This window comes from Naegleria fowleri (assembly GCF_008403515.1).
Source record: "Naegleria fowleri strain ATCC 30894 chromosome Unknown tig43, whole genome shotgun sequence".
NCBI classification, from domain to species: domain Eukaryota; phylum Heterolobosea; class Eutetramitea; order Acrasida; family Naegleriidae; genus Naegleria; species Naegleria fowleri.
The window spans coordinates 193,826-214,009 of NW_025407975.1; the positions used below are offsets into that span (position 1 = coordinate 193,826).

Genomic DNA, 20,184 nt, shown 5'->3' on the forward strand with positions numbered 1-20,184 from the left:
ATTTTTAACACTTCAATTTTGATAACTATTTATTTCGATAATTTTTCTTGCTGTGCCTATTCTACTCAAATGAAAACCACTCCATGTGAATGTCAACGAGCTTAACCACAAAAATAAAGACGCAAACATATCTCTGCCCAATAAGACCGACTGTACAAAGTGATATCCAAAAGTCAAGCAACACGCAAACAATAGTGCGCTGAGTACAATTTCAATATGCACTACATGCCTCAAATGGAATGCATTTCTCTTCATGCTCTCAATCTCGAACGAAAAAAAGTAGTCTTTGGAAATCGTCCTCAAGAGTGTTGGTTGTTGTTGTGTGAATGACTCTCGTGCAATGCTCTCAGAATGATTCTTCTCCTGTGACGTCACGACAACATGGTCATTCATTCGAATTTTCTCTTTGGTAATTGGGTCCACCACAACAACCATTGAAGACTTCTCATTGTTCTCACGTCTCTTCTTGAGCTCTGCAAGGATTTTCGAATGAATTTGGTCATTAATTGGAAACTTGTACATTAACAACAGACAAAAAATAGAAGTCAGGGAAGGAAGCAAGGCTGCTTGTACGGATATCGAGTGTCTTCCATTGATTGTATATTCCCCATTTTTCAAAGAGGCAATTTCATTCGGTGACATTCCATAGGTATTGAAATACGATAAAATACCAAAAGAAATAGAGCTTGATAGCATGTCCACATAGCGTGGAATTACTGACCAAGTTGCCTCAATAGAAGCCTCTCGACGTTCTCCAGTTCTTAACTCATCATAATCAAATACTGTACTCTTAATACCATCCAATAAAAATCCACTGGCTCTTCCTGTGATTGTCAGCAGCATGAAAAATGGTAAATACCAATAAATTTGAGAGGTTGTGGCCGAATAATCAATGGCTAAATAAACAAACACTCCAATGGGAATTTGTAACATGTAAGAAAAGAGCCAACAATTATAATTTCCATATTTTGAAGCAATATATTGCCACACTGGAGTAAATATCATTGCTCCTACCATTCCAGCAGTATTCATCACCCCAGAATAAAAATCAAAATCTGAACCTTCAAGATGTAACACTTTGGTTAAATACAAAATATAAAGACCATTCCACAACAATCCTCTCAATGTTTCATATGTAAATAAGTAGAGCAAGATTAAAAATGCTCGATTTTCAAAACACTTCTTTAACGAAGGAATCCATGAAACTTTTTGTTGTGAACTATTTCTCTGCGATGAATAATCCTCTGAGGTGAAACTATTGTCCGTTGATTTTCGTAAGAAATGAGCCATGACCACATAAGAAAGTACAACCATGCATGAACCAATACCCACATAAGAATGTGGAAAGATTGGTCTACCCAATACATAGGTCACAAGTGTCGGTAAAAATCCTCCCAATAAACTTCCATACAAGGACGCTTGATGTTTGAATGAAAATAAATCTGCTCGATCTTTCACACTCCATGTTTGACACATTCTCATCATGCTGGAATCATACAATACCCTCAATGGAATCATATTCTTCAGTAAGGAACACAGCATATACCAAACATCGGTGAAAGAAAAGTTTTGAAAGAGAGGATGAATCATCATGATGGAAGGACCCATAAATAAGGCACAACTAGTGAACCAATACAACGGTGCCAAAATCATTATTAACGTGTCGTGGCGAAAGGAATGACTATCAATAATAGTGGCACTGAAAAAATCAGTAAATAAACTCAGTGATCGGATAAATGAATGAATTAATCCAAATCGGGATGGTGAAATACATGATAAAGGATGATGATCAATATTCTCATCAGAAGCATTATTCTTACAAATATCTTCCAAATAATATTTAGTCAAGTGCATGTCCATATACAGATCCATAATGGAAGTTAATAATGTGGGTAATACAGCAATGAGAATATACGAGAATTTAGTGGTGTAACGAGAATAATTGGATGATTCGGAAGGGTTCTTGTTCTCCTCTTTTTCTGAAGGTTTCCCATGATCCTCTGATTTCCTCCGTTCTTTTGGAATATACGAATCATCTTGATGATGAGTATAAGATCCCGACGATGGGGATACTCTTTCATCCTTTTCTCGTGAATCAGATGAAAAAAAAGCCTTGTTTCGTCGTTTGGACATTTTTTCAATAAGAGAGAGAAAGAGCCATCATCATTTCGATCACCTCCATTTGTTGTTGTTGGTGATTTTCAACCTTACCTTCAGCAGTAAACAAGAGGAACTTGTTGGTGGCTCCGAATCAACGCGACTTGGTTTCTCCAATCTGTCGAATCTCGTTCAGATACTTCTCAAGGTGGATTTTTAGGAGTGGGAGGTGAATTGAGAGAACCTCTGTCAATAAAAGCAATCCTTATTTAAAAAAGTAGGAGGTGAATAAGACTAGTTTGTATGTGTCCTGTGTCACCTGTGAATCACAAATTAATCACCAATGAGGACTCAGAATAAGATAATATTCACTCTCTCTCTCTCTCTCAAGAGGTGGAACCATTCACAACCTTCAGCGGTAAAAACAATCTCCCGCCAATAAAATGTTTGATTTTAAAAAAAAATAAAAAAAAAATAATGCACAAGCCTCATTCATCACTGATATCCCCTTTCATCATCCTGCTCAACGATGCTCCGAAGTCAACATGGAAGGCAACCAATGTCTTCACTGGGAGAGCAAGTTGGAACCTCAACTGTTTCTGCTTCTTCTTCAACTCATTCCATCATGAAGGACAAGAAACGGAAGAAGGAAAATGTGGATGATCAACGAACGTGCTTGTCAGATTCGGATGATGATGATGAGTTGGTGATTATTCCTTCGTCACCATCTCCGAAACCATCCACTTCAGTGGAACCACTGGTACCTCGTAAAAAGATTAGAAATATTTCCGAATTGGAAAAGTCAACCAGTCAACAAGCATCATCTGTTGTAATTTTACCAACTAAGAGAGCAGAAAAAGAGGAAGAAAATACTGAACTTAATAATCATATAGAATATGAAAACACAAATATGATTGACACTATTTTAAAACGGAAACGAGATAATGATGGCAAAATGAAATATTTTGTGAAATTACGTGGGCAGTCTCATTGGCATTGTGAATGGTTGTCACGAGAAGAAGTTCAGCAAAATGCCACTCTCAAGCTCATGTGGTTCGAAGATCATTATGGAAGGGATTTGGAAATTGATCTATTTAATCCAAATTGTGAAAAAATCGAGCAAATCATTGCTTCGAATGGAAATAATTTTTTTGTAAAGTGGAAAGACGTTCCTTATTCAGGTTGCACTTGGGAAACTAAGAAAGATATATCAAAGCATGGATACAATGCAGATTTATTTTATACATTCATAACCACACACAGAAAAAAGGCCTACAAGATACATTCAGAAGAAGAACTTTCAAAAAAAAGAATGGAATCTCAAAATTCTGCTCATGACATTTCAAAAATTAGCGTCACTAACGTTGGAGGCCACAGTTTTGAATTGTTTGACTATCAACTTCAAGGCGTTGCATGGATGAAGTCTATGTGGATTCAACACAAAAATTGTATGCTATGTGGTAAGTTTTTTTATGTAAGATTGAATTTAAGGTCTTTTACGATATTCTCTCTAGATCAACCTGGACTTGGAAAAACAACACAAGTTGTGTCTTTTCTCAGAGCAATGACCATTTATAATATTGTACCTGGCCCTTTTTTAATAATTTCTCCTCGAAATCGAATTGAACATTGGAAAGAGCAAATTAATTTTTGGGCACCCGATCTCAGAGTTGCAGTTTATGATGGTTTACATGAAGATAGAATAATTATTAAGCAATTCATTATTCAAACGATTCAAAAGAGAGATTTAACACCTACGGATCGAATGAATTTCTCTGTAAATATTATATTGACAACCAGTGAAAGTATGGTGGACGATGAAAAATGGTTCAATTATTTTCTGTGGCCAATTGCTGTTGTGGACCAGGCACATGTGCTGAAAAGAACAAAATCAAATCTTTACCTAATCCTAAAAGAGATGAAAGTGGATTTTAAACTCTTTATGTGACAAAATGTACAGTTCAGAGACTTGTGGCTCTTTTATTTCATTGCTGAATTCTAACAATTCAACACAAAATTTTCCACAAGAACTGCTCTTACGAAGAGAACGTCAACAGATCCTTGAATGTATCAAGCCGAAAGCAGATTTATTACTTACCGTGAGTTTAACACCACTGCACAAATATTTCTTTCGACAAATATTTAAGAAGAGCACCTATTTCAATGCTCTCCTCAATGTTTTTAAGAATAATGATACTTCACAATACTCTTCACTCTTTCAACAAATGTTTTCAGATATTTTGAGAACATGTGAACATCCTTACTTGCAATTCTTTCTCGACAAGGAAGAACCTTTTTCTCAGAACAATGAATTGTTCATGAAGTATTTCATTCAGTCTTCCTCCAAGTTAGTTCTATTGGACATGATACTGCAAAAATGCAACTCTCAACAAGTACTTATTTTATCCTCTTATCCATATGTGATTGAAGAGATGGTTCGCTTCAAAGGATATCACTATCAAGTAATTGTATCTAATGAGAAGACAAATCATGCAACAACCAATATTGCACCTATTGTAATTATGAGCACTCAGGTTTATCCATCTATTGAATTATTTAATTTCGATAAGATTATTGTCATGGATTCTGCTTATCACTCAATTATTGATGCACAACATCTTGCAAGATTTTGCAAAATTGACAAAAACACAATCATTTTACGTCTCGTATGTTGTGAAGAATTTGAAACTATGATTTTGGATTTATCTGAAAATGAAAGGACGAGAGGAATTTTTTTGAAACAACTCTCAGAATTGGAAACTTCATTACGAATTTTCGCAAACGATTTATTTAAAAACAACGAAACGGATTCCTCATTAATAGCGAGAGAGCCATCGGAAGATGAACTAACTTCTACTCAAGAAGGTTTAGAAATTTTACAATCCATCGAATGGATGCAACTATCAGAGGACACTGTGTGGAATGAAATTTCACTTGCAACTCGACTGGAATCTGATCAGACAAGTAATGCCTCGAACATTCATCTTTCCTCCCAAAACGAATCATCATTCAAAAAAAGCAATGTGAAAATATCCGTCTTTAAAAGGAAGGAAAACTCTGTAACGACAAGCTCTCTAAAAGATCGACCTCAAAGAGCGGCAGAAATTGTCGACATGTGCAGTGAAATATTTTGGACGAGTCTTATCAACAATGGACAATCTGAAGATACAACAAAAAGCGCTGTGAAGATGGAAAATGATGTCTCGATCGATATCAAAAGAAAGGACACAACTGCCATCGAATTATCTCTACATCATGATGATGAAATGATGGATCTTTTTTTCGATCAATTTTTGAACTCTCCAGTTGTGGAAACGATCGAAGAAGAAAGATTATACAGTGACGAAGAAATTCAACAATACTCTGAAACTGTGGCCATTGAATTATCAGACAATCTGAATGCACTTGTTTCTCAAGTAGAGAGCATGAGTGCCACTCTTAAAACAGTCAAAGATGTCGCTCAGCGAAAGAAAACTGTCTCCAATATTCGATCCTTGAAATTTCAAATTGAGGACGAAACGATTCAATTGAAAATTATTGAAAAACAGCTGATCAACTCGAAAATCAAAATTTATCCCAATAACTCGGTCTCTGTGGTTGGATTTTCTCCAATGGAAAGGATGATTTTTGTGGCGACATTATGGAGGTATGGTTTGGGATTTCCCAATAGCAACAATAGCAAAGACGAGAAGTGGTATGAATTTTATAATATTCTCAGAAAGGTTTCCAAATTACGAAAAACATTGAAGCAAGTGATAGAATTTGGAACCTTCATGTTGGATCATTTCTCAGAACAAGTCGATCAGCGCTATTCACACTATTCAGATGGTACACCTACAGATCGATTGAATAATGTGAAAATTTTGCAACAAATTGCTTCCATGTTTATCATTTATAATGTAGTGAACAAGTACAAGAACATGCTCATTGAAAACAAGGATGATTGGTCAGAAGTGGAAGCCATTCTTGAACGAGATCAGAACAGTCGACATGATGATCACCCCACCAACAAATTCAACAAATTCTCTTCTGGAATGGAAAAGAGTTCATGATTTGATTTTGCTGAGAGGTTGTGCCAAACATGGTTATGCTCGATGGAATCAAATACTTGAGGATAATTCTTCGTTTGAATTTTCAACACTCAACTCAATGTTGAAACACAAATTTGGAGCTAGCTCAAATCGCTTGCATCGCTTTTTGAATCATCGTTTGAATAGTTTAATAGACATTTACATGAAGGAGTATGCAAGAAGAAAGATGGATATTTGCAATCCATTGTTGTCATCTACAAAAACTCACTAGTCTTTGCAGGTCTTCGAATTGAATTTGTCATACCGTCATGAAATTCCAAATACATGGTAATTGTTCCTTTCAATTGTGACCTTCTTCTCTTTTTGTATTCCATGACTGTTTGTGCACTTGTTTGTTTTGGAGATTGTGCAGCATAGAGAGAGGCAAGATCTGTTGTTGAGGAAGATGCTTTGCCATCCTTATGATCTTTCTTTCCAAATTTTCTTTCTATCTTTTCAAAGTGAAGAGCCGAAGAGAGTATCTTTTTAAAGTTATCAGACAAGACATGTCGACTCGATGGATGACCATTCTCTATTGAGGGCTGTTTGTTGTTGAAAGATGGTTTCTTAAAGTATGAGGCAATGTCAGACCTACTTTTGGTCAGGACAACTCCTTTCAAATTCACACCACCACCACTACCTCCATCATCATTCAATGACGAATTCAAAGGATAGAATGCAATTTCATCTAAAGGAGGATCTAATGTGCTTTCATATTTCTCATTCACATAGGTCTGCTTCACTCCAATACCATACGATAAACAAATATCCAAAATGGCCTCAAAGGATTGACGTTCTTGATCACTCTTGATCATTTGTTTGAGGCCTTTCATTCCAGAATGAGCTAAAGAAGAAAGAGCAGCTCCAGTATTGAGACCTGATAAACATTTTGTATCGAGAATCTGATACAAGTACGGTACTATATCAGTGGCCATGTCTTTAACTGAAGCCGTTGTGAAATTACAACTTGATGTTTCACTATCGTTCTTGTTTGCATATTCATGACTTTGAGATGTGACAAAACAATTCAAGAATAGAGACTTGAGAACGTTCTGTTTGTGATTGAATGCTCGTTTGGCATCTCCTTGCTGTTTTGGATATTGGATAAAGTCATTGGATGAGTCGAATCCACTCTTTTTGCAAAACACAAAGAATTTCACAAGTGAAGCAGCTCTGTAAACTTGGAGAGATCGTTCTTGATATCTATTGGAAGAAACGTCAATCATGTCAGACCACTGGAGGAATGAAAGTAAGTTTGCAATTTCATTCATAGAACTTCCAGAACAGAATGATAAATAATTTTCAAAACATCCATTCAAAATAGAATCAAACTTGTCCAATTCGCTCGAAAACGAATTAAAGAGCGAAATACGGTTTTCCTGATATTTTGAAATTAAAGATTTGTCAATCTTTTTGGTTTTAAAGATGAGATTCATGGCATCGAAAATATCAGATTTCACGTCTTTCGAGATGGTCATTAATTCTTTTGTAGAATTCGATCTATGGAATCCCATAAATTGAATGGTATTCAGGCATGAACGAATGTCATTGTCAGAATCCTTTACAAATTGTGTCAATTCATGTTTGCTCACATGGGCTAAAGGATGATTTTCTTTTCGTAAGATCAAACCAAGTCGATCTACAATTCGTTGTGTATTGTCAGTTCTGTAGTCATCTCTTCTGAAAATGATTAACTTGCTTTTTTGTCTCAATTCTTTGAGTCCAGGAGAATAACTGGTGATGTGTATGTTTCGTTCATAAAGGTTGTTCACACGAGTCTCTATAAGGTCATTCTACTTACTGGTCATTACAAATGCAAATGATAGGTCTCATGATGCCTTGATCCTTCTTCTTTTTGGCCTTCTTTTCTACCTTCACTCCTGATTTGGTCTTTTTCGATTTGTTCGTATTTTCATTGTTGTCATTTTGAGATGATGCTTTGCTTTTAGGATAGGTCATGTTCAAAATTTCTGAAATGACTGATTTGTTTTCAGAACTCTGCACACCATCAATTTCATCCAAAATTAAGAGTTTCGGCTTTTTGCTACCAAACACTGTTTGCATTTGGGTTACTTTTTGAATTTCTGGAATGAGCTTGTCTTTAGAACGATCATCCGATGCATTCACCTCGTGTGGTTCATATCCTGCCTGCTTGGCACATATGTGAGCTAGGGTTGTCTTACCAATTCCAGGAGGACCTACACAAAATAATTTCAAGATCCACAAGTAAATCGATTTGTTATCACAAATTTAACACATAGTTGTTGTCAAATTAGGCCATCAATCAAATTCGCAATTCAAGATGAATAATAATTTAACACTTACCTGAGATGAGTAAAATTCGATGATCTGGGCCTTTGGTGACATTGTTTGAGGGTTTTGAATTGAATTTGTTCGAAGGATTTTTCTCATCTTTTGCTGTTTTTTGTGAGCTCTTTGCTCCAAAAGATAGCATTAATGGATTCTTTGGCTTTTCTTGTGTTGATAATTTGTTGGTTTTTTTCATCTTGGCAGTTTCTGGAAATACAATAGGATCCCATTCTTTGATCCATTTCAGTACCTCAGCATTTGTTTTCTTAATAAATGATAACGAATGGCCATTGTTAACAAGAAGGTTCATATTGTCTATTCGAACACACACGATTTTCTCTCTCTCTTAATTACTTACATCATCAGTTAATAAATCCAAATAAGATGTTGGAGCATACTTGTCAACGAGTAGCTCATATTTTTGTTTTGAATGAATGTTGCTGCCACTACTACTACTACTCGATTCAGGAACATCATCTTTCATCATGTCACCCATAATAGTAGAAGCATGACGCGAAGAATCCAACTGTGCTCTTGCCTTCTTCTTGACCTCTTCTTCATATCTCATTCGTTGTACATCTTCCAACAATTCACTCATTGGAGTTTTCAAAATCCTTTTGGCAGGTATGTTCTTGCTAGCAAATGTGAATTCTCTGCTTTGATTGGATGTTTCTTCTTCATGAATCTCCTCTACAAAAGTCAAATAACACATATCACCTCCCTTTGATCCAACACAAGTAATAAAATCAGTATCAAGAGCAGGAATTTCATAATGAATACCATCAAACAAGGATGATTCCGAGCTGAATTCATGATGATCCTGAATACTCATAGTTGCATGAGAAGGAGGAGAAAGAAATTTAATTCTTTTCAACTCTTTGGCAGCATGATCCCGAATGTTTTCATCAAGTGTGGATGATATTAGATTACTCTCATCGTTATCATCCCCGTTCTGGTGATTTCCTTCCTCCGACCACTTTTTAACTGCCGAGGACTCAAATTGACTTCGGTCTCTTTTGAACATTTTTTGAATTTGTGAATTTTGAAGGCGGGGAAAAACTAGCCGTTACAAGAAAAAAATTTTATTACAAAAATAAACAATGAAATTAACATGATCGAAATATTCAACAATAATTCTTGGATATTAGCAGCATCAATTTCAAGTGACTTGAAGAGGTCATTGTTGGTGCTGCTGTTGTTGGTCCTTCATCTTTTTCAAGTACTCTCTCGGGTATCGACTCTTTCCTGCTGCTCTCAAATCTTTAATGTATTGCTTCATCAGAGAATATTTATGACGGGCCATTTCATACAGGTAACTCCAAGAGTAGATTCCACTATCGTGCCCATCGGAGAATATGAGCCGAATGGCATACGATCCAACGGTTTCAATTTGCGAGATTTGAACAAACTTCTTTCCATAGATGAGTCTCTTTTGTCCATTCTCGCCTTGAACCTCTGCAGAGGGACTCTCCACTCTCAATAACTCGGCCGGAAGAGTGCCCACAAGAGTGAGACTTGCAGCTGATTCATCATCCTTACCATCATCATCATTCATGGAACGAGTAATTTCAAAATGTAATTCCAATTGTCTTCGTTGTTTTCGTAATTTAATTTCATGAACTTTGATTTGATCGGGACCGTACGGATGTTTGGGATCCAAGGGTTTATTATCTTCATCATGATGCTGATGGTGATGAAGAAGAGAGGATTCCCGAACCAAGTGGCTCGGAATTGTGGACGCATAATGATGAAAGGTTTCACGAAGATTACTCGTTCTGTTGCCACTACCGATACTACTACTACTACTGCTATTATTGGTCTTATCTGAGAGGCTATGGGAAGTTGTTGTTTTGGTGGTGGTTGATTCGACATAGCTCTCTTGATTATTGCTTTGCCATCGGACCTTGGTGGAAAAATTGTGGTGGATTTGGTCGGTGAGTGGTGTTGCGACTCTCAGCAATGATGATGGATGAAGCTTGTGTTGGGGAAGGAAAGAATAGAGCTTGATCCATTTATGAATCGAATTCCGCATCGTTGTGTTCTTGTTGATGGATCTTGATGAAAAGAAATGATGATGGATGTACTCGGGAAGCATTCGAATGGTTTCAATTTTTGTTTTCTTCTCTTGTTCACTCCTCACAATATTCTACACATTGTACAACTTGAGAGAGTAATGAATGAACAATATATGCACATGGCCATCTCTTGTCCTACTTTATTTGTTGTTGCATCCTCCTTGAAGGCATGAGCGATACAAGACTTTCCGCAAAGGCTTCAACTCTCTCATTGTTTCGTCCGAGTTCAGAAGTGACGTGTCGCATTGAATAATACTTTCTCTCAAATCAACCATTCTCCTTTTCACTACCCTTTCTCTCAGAAAGAAGAACAGCCATCACACTCTCTCGAGAGATTTCACAACACCCAAGAATCCCTCCAAACAATGCATTTTCCTTTTCGAGATATCTATCTTTCCCTCCCAAATTCATGTCTTCAAAAAAAACCCAATTTTCAAATTTCAAACTTTCCCGAAAAGTATTGTTGCTAGGATTTGGAGTGAAGAAAAACAAGAAATCTGATTGCACGATCGTTAATAACACTTTCTGTTTTGAAACGAACTCCTTATCCTTCTGCATTTCATGTTCTTGCAAATTGTGTTTTGAAAGAAAACAAAATATTGGAAGACAAAACTCAATAGATTGAGTGCAGAACAACATCAACCGCTCCAACAAGAACAATTTGACCTTTTCCAACATCATCAACACTCTGCATTCCGTTCATTGGTTTCATTCCACGTATTTTCATCACAAACTCTTCTTCAATTAATTTATTCAATTCCTCTTTTTTCAATCTCAACCTCATGATGATCGGAAGCTTAACCAATTCCACCACCTCGACCACTACCACCACTACGAACACTACCACCACGAATGCTTCTCAGCCAAACACCAGTAAGAAACAACACTTGTTGATGAATGGCCATTCATTCAACAGCAACAACAACAGTCTATTCGACACGATCGTTCAGAAACAGCAACAACAACAACAACAACCCTTCTCAACAAGCAAGCATTGTTGCAACTCTTCCACACCGATTGGGGTCAAACACTCTCTTCCCCTTCACCAGAATCACCCTTTCATGAAAACAACTTCCTATTCTCTCTCCTCCACAAGTGTTCCAGGTAGGGCTACCAATCCTACATTGAATACCAAGACACAGAAGAAACATTCTTTACTCATTTCCACCAATCAATCGACACGCCATTCGATTCCATGTCATGGAACTGATACTCGTAGTAGTAATGGCACTATTACTAGTAATAGTAGCAGCAGTTGTAGCACGAATGGTAGTCACAACTCTTTTTATGCCACTCCTCTCTCTTCGTCCATATTAAGGCCAAGCACTCAATCGCGTACACGATCGTCTTGTAATGAAACCACAACAACAACAACAACAACGACACCTCCTTCTTCAAAAGTCTACAGCACTTTCAGTTCAGATTTCACGAGTTGTGGCTATAGTTGTACTACTACTACAACTCGAGGTAAAACAAGTACTCCTCTGAAAATGAATGAAAAGTCACCATGGAAAGACATTCATTCCAACACTAGAATTCTGTATGGTTCTGTTCAAAGTCAAAGGACTTTCTCTCCCTTCTGTGACGACGACGACGATGATGACCACAATGACCATCATTACTCTCTCTCACCACCCTTATCGACAAGTTTTGTGGATAAGGATCATTCACTTTTCAACACGAATCACCGTAAAAGCTCGAAAATGAATGGCTCAACAAGAGACAATCTTTCTATTGTAGTACCGTTGTTGAAACAAGAACAACAACAACAGAAGAAGAAGAAGGATCATACAATGGTCGTGGTGAATACAACAACTCTTCCAAAACTCCATCTCTTGGAACCTTTCGATGAAGATTTGAGAATACTCGAAGAGGGTTTTCCAAATAATCTTCAGAAATCCAACCTGTTGAACACCAATGGTGATTTAGAAGAACAACTATCACATCAACAACCACCATCCTCCTCTAGTACTACTAGTACAGGTCAGGCCAATCATCTTAATGGCAGCTCTTCATCCTCTTGTGGAAAGACCTTATCCTCCACTTCCACCACTTCACCCTTACTTTACATTCAACACAACACTCATTCTTCTCTCTTTGAAGATTCTCATGGTGTTGATGAAGAACAACAACAACAAGCAAGTACTCTAGTTGCTGGTGCTGCTGACTCTATATCTATGGCTCTGAATGGTGATGTTGCTGCTGTTGTTGTAAAACCTACTACCACCACGACCACCACCCATACATCATTGATGACTGATCCAAATAAGGACATGCATCAATGCTGCTCGATTACAACAACAACAACAACACCCATTTCACCTGTTGTTGAACAACATCAACATTGTTCTCAAGAACCTCATCACGAGACATCAACAACAAGCTCTCACTCAGCGTGTCGTACAATTTCTGAGCCGCAAAAAAACAAGAACAACATTGAACTCCCTTTCGAGAGTCCTCAAAGTATTATCACGACTACAACACAAGCCTTATCAGAGAGTGCAATTGTTGACATTCAACCTGATCTTTGGAGTCAACAACAACAACAGACAAGTCTCGACAATAAGAAGAGATATATTCCTTCCACTCAACATTATTTAGACTTTGGCATTGAAGAATCCAATCAAGGCTCGCCACATCCTCAGCATACTGGACATCCGAACATTGATCATCACTCATCACTGAAAGTAGCAACAACAGTGTGCTCTGAAGATTGTACTGATAGCTGCCACCCATCAACGACAAGACAAGCCTTAAAAAAAGATCAGACCACCAACACACAACGACACTCCTCCAACACCTCAGAAACCATGATGAAAGCTTGCATGCCATCATGCCATCACGGGATGGTTCATCCTCATCTTGGAAATCACCACACAGTGATGGGCAAACAACACCATGTGGCAGCTTCATGTAAGAAGGAGGAATCCACAAGAAATGGTACATCAGATTGCTCCAATAACCAACACACATTAGAATTTGTCAGAGTTCTTCTGGGTCAAAACAAAGAAGCTGCCTCTGCTTTACCACAATCGAAACGAAATGTCACAACAGCAACCACAACTACTACTGTTACTACCTCCAATGCTTCTCATATTCGTCCACCACCTGCCTATGGACACAAGAAGAGATCCACCAAATTGAACGTGTTAAGGTATTCGTATGAAAGTGATGATGAAGGTGGAAACGCCTATGATTTGTCACCACTCAATAGCAATTCGAAAATTTATTATGTCGATCAAATTCTCTCATCAGGTGACAAGGATTGCTACGAACAAAATAAGGACGTCGATCATGACGAGGATGAAGCACTTCAAGAATGGGAAAGAACTAAACAAAAGTACAAGAATGCATTCAAAAGAAGAACCAACGTTCCAAACCCAAATAATAATCATCTCAGCCGCAACTACTCGGGTAACATGAGTGAAAATTTGAGAATGGTCACTGAAAAGGTGTGTCATCTCCAACAAGTGAAAATTGACTTGGAGGAACAGACACAAGAAATTCAGAATATTTGGGAAAGTTTGGTGCATGAAGATTTAGTTTGGCAAGTGGAAGATCTCATCGTTCAGTCAGCCCTATGTTGTTGCGGAGATTTGAATAGTACCAAATCCATTCAGACACTTTTTAACATGATTTGTGAAACAGAGAATGAAATGGTGAATGCACTCGAAGATTTGATTGACTTTATATTTTGCTCGACACGCCGATCATGCAAAAAACATTCCATTAATTTTAACATGATTTTGGAATTGGTGAAAGACTCTTCACCTGCATGTGCCAACATTCTTTCCAAGCACCAAAGCCACTTTGCTTCCCAAACCTCCGTAGCCTTGAATTCACAACGCTACAAACTAGATCAACATGCTTCTAAGCAACACACCTCTCTCCTCAACAAGAAAACACTCGTTGGTGAAAATACAAGTCAGTTGCAACACCAACATCCACAACATCAGAAAAAGAACGTGACAAGCATCTCTCCACACAATAGTTCTCAACTCACCAAACATCACGCTCTCCCTGCTAAAATGATTCCATCTTCTCCTCAAATTCAAAGCAATGAAAAGTCCAAACGTCACATCTCCTTATCTGAACTCGAAAATAAGGAAAGCTTTTTACAATTGCTCGGAATTGGAAAGAGAAAGGAATTACTTGAATCCATTCGAAGTATTGTTGAAGTACTTCTTGAAGTATCCTCTGTTGTGCTTCATTCGAATGAAGACAAAATTGAATCTCTTGATAACTCATTCAAGGAAATGATTTCAACCTATTCCAAAATTATAAGTGAAATTGAAGACTTTGCACCTCGAAGATTGTTCAATGTTTTTTGAAAGGAATTCGTTTCATTGGATGCAGTAGAATCAAAGTGAGACGTAATTCCTGCAATGAACAGAGGTACGATCAACCAACATTGAAAACATCACTTGGGTCCATGCATTAAAATCAGAAAAGCTTTAATCGCTTCATTTTCATTCGTTTTGCATGTTTTCATTAAGGTCAAAAAAATGCGAAAAATGAAATGATTTATGCGGCGGTGGAATTCACATGTTAAGGCATTTTCTTGCCAGCTAGTACAGATGGCGTTTGTTGTGTGGAGGTACTTATTCTGTTCCCAATGTTTGTGCCTTGTTGAAATACAGATTCATACAAGTCCATTCAGACACTAGTTTAGTCCTCGTTGCCCTTTTCGTTGGAAAATGCCACAAATTCTACTATTTTGACAAGAATGCAGATTGACGACACTTTTGTGTTGTCAATTAGAATCCCAGCTGGATTTGGTGCACATGTACTTTCATCTTAATTGAACATCTATTCTGAAAGTTCCAAAATTTTCAAAAGCAGTCGTGGGGTGTGAACAAGCTCTACTAACGCACTTGGTCGACATGAAATCATTCGAATATCCATAATAATGAGTTGTCGCAGGTTGGGGGCATTGAGTTTCAGTTGGAGCGTCTCGAAACACACATTCTTAATATTAATAAATTTGATCTTTTTGTGGATCTTGTCTCTATCCATGGTGATCACGTTGTTGTGATTCTCGGTATTACAATTTTCCCAACTAAAGGTGTGTAAATTGGGCAATGCATGAAGGTCAATAAAATAGCTACCATTGTATAGGCTCAAATTGACAAATTTCTCAAAGACGTGTCTTGCATTGCTGTAAATTATTCCTGTCAAGGGTGGAAACGCATTTCCTTCCCAGATGTTGACAGTAATCTCTGTGTTCTGTTCAACACCAAGGTTTTCCCAATCTATGTGAACAATTTGATTTGTTCGAATATCAATGTATCTGAGCGACTTGCAATTTTTCACATGACATGAGGAAGAAGCTTCATTAATTTCAATCACTGTGATGCAATCACTTGAAAGAGTTCCTTTTTGTTCCCACAAGATGATCTTATTCAATTCTTTCAACTGTTCAAAGTTATTTCCGATAGGTAATGAAAAATCTACTCTGATAGAATCCTTTTCATAATTTCCTTGGAATCGATCGATAATGATGGAAAGTATTGGTTTTCAGAGAAAGTACAGCTATTGACGGAAAGGAATAAAGTTTGTAATTTTGGTGCATCAAATTCACATATTATTATATGGTCAAAGTCTGCAGTTAGGAACAAACTTTTTAGATTTAGCAAATGGATGCTCGAATTCAAACAAATGTTGCCTCTAACGGAGTGTTGAAAACTTAAATATTGAATATTGTAAAATTGATTCAACTTTGACAGTTCATGCAAATCACGAACAACAATTCTTTCCACCAATAACTTATTCCAAGAGAAATATTTTAACTGTTCCTCAAATCTCATCATATTGGTCACTTCGAACTCTGTCAAGCCCGTTTTGAATTGTTGTGAGTGAGAGGCAAAATTAGAAATTTGTTGAAGCGCTTCTTGGAGATTGTAACTCACAGAAAGCTCTTCAGTTTGGACTGTTCGTGACACACGAGAATCGGTAGCATTTTGGTGCAGTCGTCCATATAGAGGGAAAGATTCTCTAATTTTGATAGGCGTTTGGGCGTACTAGTTGCTTTACAATTAATTACCTCGTCTTCGGCAACAGTTGAGCTCATAAATACTAACTGTCTAACATTGGCTAGATCAGCAAAAACAAGGTCCATCCATTCGATCACAGTACTTGACTCTTGAAACAAATCATCAATTGTTGCATTATCATCGACTTGATGCAAATGTGATGGTGGATTCTGAAGAGTCATCTTCTGAATCACATGGGATGGTTCACCTGCCACATGTCGAATAAATTTCATCATTGTGTGATAACCAATTTCATAAATGTAGCATTTACGCTCGCGTATTTTGTCTGTCTTATGAGCGTCCCTTTCTCTCATCAACGAAGAAACAACACGTGTATCAAAGAAATCATCAGAAGCCATCCATCCATACAGCAGATCAAAAAAACAATACTTCCAAAGTTCTTGATTGTTCCGAATCACTTTCCGAAAGGCCATACATGTATGACTGGATGGTAAAATATCCCGTACCATGATTTTGTAAATATCCATTGAGTGATGGTATTGATCTTGTCCTGGCAAGAGGAAGGAGAAGATGTGAGTGAGAATTTCATGAGGCAATTCTTGTAGGGGAGAATTGTTGGACATTTTTTTAAGAGAGAAATGGATAACATGAGGCTTGAACAATAAATCATTCATCATCATCATCATCATCTCTGATGGCATCCGGATGATCGGGTGAGGTATTGCTAGCAATGCTCAATCTCAAAATTTTGGAAGAGTTGATGTTGTGCAAACTCTAAGCTGGAAAGAAGAAATGGTTAGGGGAAGAGAGAAAGCATTCTCCATTCTCCAACCATTTCGTCTTTCCATCTTGTTGCAAGGATGAATTTGTTGCAAGTATTATTAATCAACACCTTAGGCAAATCTCAAATAGTTGGTCTTTTAATCAACACATTCACGGGTAATGATCTTTCTTGTTATTTTTTTGTCATTTGACCAACCAATCAAAATGTTTGGTGATGATTTTTGTAACAAGCATCTTAATCGTGATGTTGTTGGTTTCATAAACGCCCCCACCAAATTCAAACCGAATTCCATATAAACAACATTGCATTCCCATTCATGCTACGAAAAAGTCGATCAAAACCATTCCGTTGTAAATTTCAGTTGAGCTCGAAAAATGATTGGTTTTTTTGTGTTGACGTCATGTGTTTGTTTTTTGCCTTAAATAGCAAATTTTTAGAGTGGTCTTCGATTCCAGAAAGACATTTAAGGCACACCTCATCACTCGCCCTCGATCTCTCCAAAACAAAAAAATCACCTCAACTCGAGACCTTAATCATCATCACCATGTCTTTCGAAATTCCATCACCATTCCAATGGGACGAATCTTTCTGTGTTGGTAATGCCGAAATTAATGAACAACACAAGAAGCTCTTCCAATTGATCAATGCTTTGGATGCCGATAGAACCAATGGAGCAGTTTTGAAGGAATTGCTCGATTACGTTGTGATGCACTTTAAGACTGAAGAGGATGGTTTTGACAGAGTCGCATGGGACCAAAAGGATGCTCACAAGGAAGTTCACGACAACTTTGTCAAGACTGCTGTTTCCTTGACTAGTGTGGATGATGGTGTCATTCAATTCATCAAGCAATGGCTTGTCGATCACATTAAGGGAAGCGACATGAAATACAAGGGTGTTTTGTAAGCTTGTGTGTCAACTCGAATAAATGGGCGCCCGGAAGGTGTTCCATGTTCTGTTCGTGATTGTGATCACACCAAATCTTGTGTGATGGCCGAGAGAAGGAAAGCATTTTCAACATGTCAGCAATATTAATAGTCACATTGGATTGATGACCAAAACCTTTGTCGATCGATTCACCAAAGATCCCTTGTTTGATGACTCTTTCTCTTACACGACAGAATATGGTGGAGCTGTCTATGTCGTCACTTCACAATATCAAGACGGAAACATGAAAGAAGTGAATGAACAAGTCGACGACAACGACGTGAATGAATCGTTCAATAACATGCCAGGTGATCAGCTTGCGAACAAGTATGGATTGGCCTATATCGGGTATAACCAGCACGAGTGGCAAGTGTGGAGTCATCAATATGGTGGAATGTTAACTCGTCATCAGGTGAAGCCTGTGAACAAGCAAGGAATTGCACAATTTTTGAAACACGTCCACGATCACATGGACCAATACAGGTTGTTGCAAGGACCTTCACAGAGTGACGAGAGTTTGGTCATCCCCTGTGAGATCATCGATAGAAGGACCTCCAAATATTATTTTTGGGTCGATGGGGTAGAAGAGATGAACAACAGTGATCCTCAACAAGACGAAGACAACAACCAGGAGGAAGAATAAACATTGTTCTGAAACTGTCATTCGTTGCCATAACCATCTCCTTCTAGTTTTTTGGGTATTTCTTCATCATGGAATCCATGAACACACACTTTCATGAATACTTCTTGTCGCAAAGCACTGTTGACTTACCGAATTTCACATTTTATTCTGCTTTTTGTTTTGCCTTGAAAGCACTCACCACATGACCATACGATTGACACAACAACAATAATGGCACAATAACCCAGACAACATTACTTCCAACAGTGTAGAGCCAAAAGAAATATGGATCCATGTTCAAATTTGTTGCACCCTCTGTGACACATTCAAAATCATTCACACGAGAAAATAATATTGAGTTGGCAAATGCATGATTAAGTGATTAGTTATTGATGAAGTGATTTCATGAATTCAAATGATCAACAAACATACCTAATATTGCAGGTACAAATGTCATCCAGTCTCCATAGAGCTCACAAACACACAAAATAATTTGCCAAAAGTGTCTTGATGGTTTGTTTGTCCACATCTATTGGGTGAGCATGTTTTGTCACAATTATTATTATTATTTAATATCAATAAGTGACCAGTCATGGAATGGAATTCCAATTGGGATAATGTGAAAAATATTAATTTCCAAATATGTCAGCAAATAATTTTGACGAAAATTCACATGATTAATGGGAATATCAATGTTAAATCAAATGGAATACCAAATAATTTCAATATTAAATAATTATAAAAAAATCACCACACAAATCATCACCATTTTTTCACACACAAACGAACAATCAATGTACACACAACATACAGTATACATGACAATTGCACACAACAAGGTATCCACTGTACAAGTCAATAATTCCACAGAAACTACACATGGATCCAAGATCAACCACTTCGCATCGGCCTTTGTTCCATATTCAAGCCACACCCAATGCAACATCTTTCCGATGGCAGATTGTGGTTGAGCCTTTGCAACCGTTGTGGTGAGAGAAAAATAGACAAACGAGCTCTCTAATACACCATGTACAATCAAATCAATGAAAAGCCACAAAAAGATGATTTTATCAGCCCAAGAGAAAGGCTTGATGTGCGAGAGAGAAGAAGCCATTTTTTTTTAAAATTAAAAAATTTTTTTTTGGCGGGAATGTCGGTTTCCGATGTATTAATACTATTCTCTTGTTTAAGCAGTTCATACCAATGAGAAACCCTGTAAGGAATAGCAGTTAAGTAACAGTTAAGGAATCATAAGAGTGAAATACACACTTGAATGATCATGTGTAATCACCGAAGAACTTCACATTT

The 20,184-nt window shown here is 37.4% G+C and overlaps 8 protein-coding genes across 8 annotated transcripts; 3 read left to right on the plus strand and 5 right to left on the minus strand.

Annotated features, from left to right (window-relative positions):
* Positions 1-12: 12 nt before the first annotated feature.
* FDP41_005057 (uncharacterized protein) lies at positions 13-2,133 on the minus strand (the record flags this gene model as incomplete). Its single annotated transcript, XM_044708540.1, has 1 exon — positions 13-2,133. One exon carries the CDS (start codon positions 2,131-2,133, stop codon positions 13-15), a length of 2,121 nt encoding a protein of 706 aa, XP_044560443.1.
* Positions 2,134-2,626: 493 nt separating this feature from the next.
* On the plus strand, positions 2,627-6,149 carry FDP41_005058 (uncharacterized protein; the record flags this gene model as incomplete). Its single annotated transcript, XM_044708541.1, has 3 exons — positions 2,627-3,557; positions 3,612-3,902; positions 4,063-6,149. 3 exons carry the CDS (start codon positions 2,627-2,629, stop codon positions 6,147-6,149), a joined length of 3,309 nt encoding a protein of 1,102 aa, XP_044560444.1.
* A 233-nt stretch (positions 6,150-6,382) lies between these two features.
* Positions 6,383-9,501, minus strand: FDP41_005059 (uncharacterized protein; the record flags this gene model as incomplete). Its single annotated transcript, XM_044708542.1, has 4 exons — positions 6,383-7,901; positions 7,969-8,365; positions 8,493-8,742; positions 8,836-9,501. The coding sequence occupies 4 exons, from the start codon at positions 9,499-9,501 to the stop codon at positions 6,383-6,385; spliced, it is 2,832 nt and encodes a 943-aa protein (XP_044560445.1).
* A 153-nt stretch (positions 9,502-9,654) lies between these two features.
* Positions 9,655-10,509, minus strand: FDP41_005060 (uncharacterized protein; the record flags this gene model as incomplete). Its single annotated transcript, XM_044708544.1, has 1 exon — positions 9,655-10,509. The coding sequence occupies one exon, from the start codon at positions 10,507-10,509 to the stop codon at positions 9,655-9,657; it is 855 nt and encodes a 284-aa protein (XP_044560446.1).
* An 825-nt stretch (positions 10,510-11,334) lies between these two features.
* FDP41_005061 (uncharacterized protein) lies at positions 11,335-14,883 on the plus strand (the record flags this gene model as incomplete). Its single annotated transcript, XM_044708545.1, has 1 exon — positions 11,335-14,883. One exon carries the CDS (start codon positions 11,335-11,337, stop codon positions 14,881-14,883), a length of 3,549 nt encoding a protein of 1,182 aa, XP_044560447.1.
* Positions 14,884-15,361: 478 nt separating this feature from the next.
* Positions 15,362-17,168, minus strand: FDP41_005062 (uncharacterized protein; the record flags this gene model as incomplete). The annotated part of the gene is made up of 2 exons (XM_044708546.1): positions 15,362-15,967; positions 16,596-17,168. 2 exons carry the CDS (start codon positions 17,166-17,168, stop codon positions 15,362-15,364), a joined length of 1,179 nt encoding a protein of 392 aa, XP_044560448.1.
* Positions 17,169-17,873: 705 nt separating this feature from the next.
* Positions 17,874-18,897, plus strand: FDP41_005063 (uncharacterized protein; the record flags this gene model as incomplete). Its single annotated transcript, XM_044708547.1, has 2 exons — positions 17,874-18,229; positions 18,366-18,897. 2 exons carry the CDS (start codon positions 17,874-17,876, stop codon positions 18,895-18,897), a joined length of 888 nt encoding a protein of 295 aa, XP_044560449.1.
* A 142-nt stretch (positions 18,898-19,039) lies between these two features.
* On the minus strand, positions 19,040-19,990 carry FDP41_005064 (uncharacterized protein; the record flags this gene model as incomplete). The annotated part of the gene is made up of 3 exons (XM_044708548.1): positions 19,040-19,191; positions 19,309-19,405; positions 19,688-19,990. 3 exons carry the CDS (start codon positions 19,988-19,990, stop codon positions 19,040-19,042), a joined length of 552 nt encoding a protein of 183 aa, XP_044560450.1.
* Between the last annotated feature and the right edge of the window lie 194 nt (positions 19,991-20,184).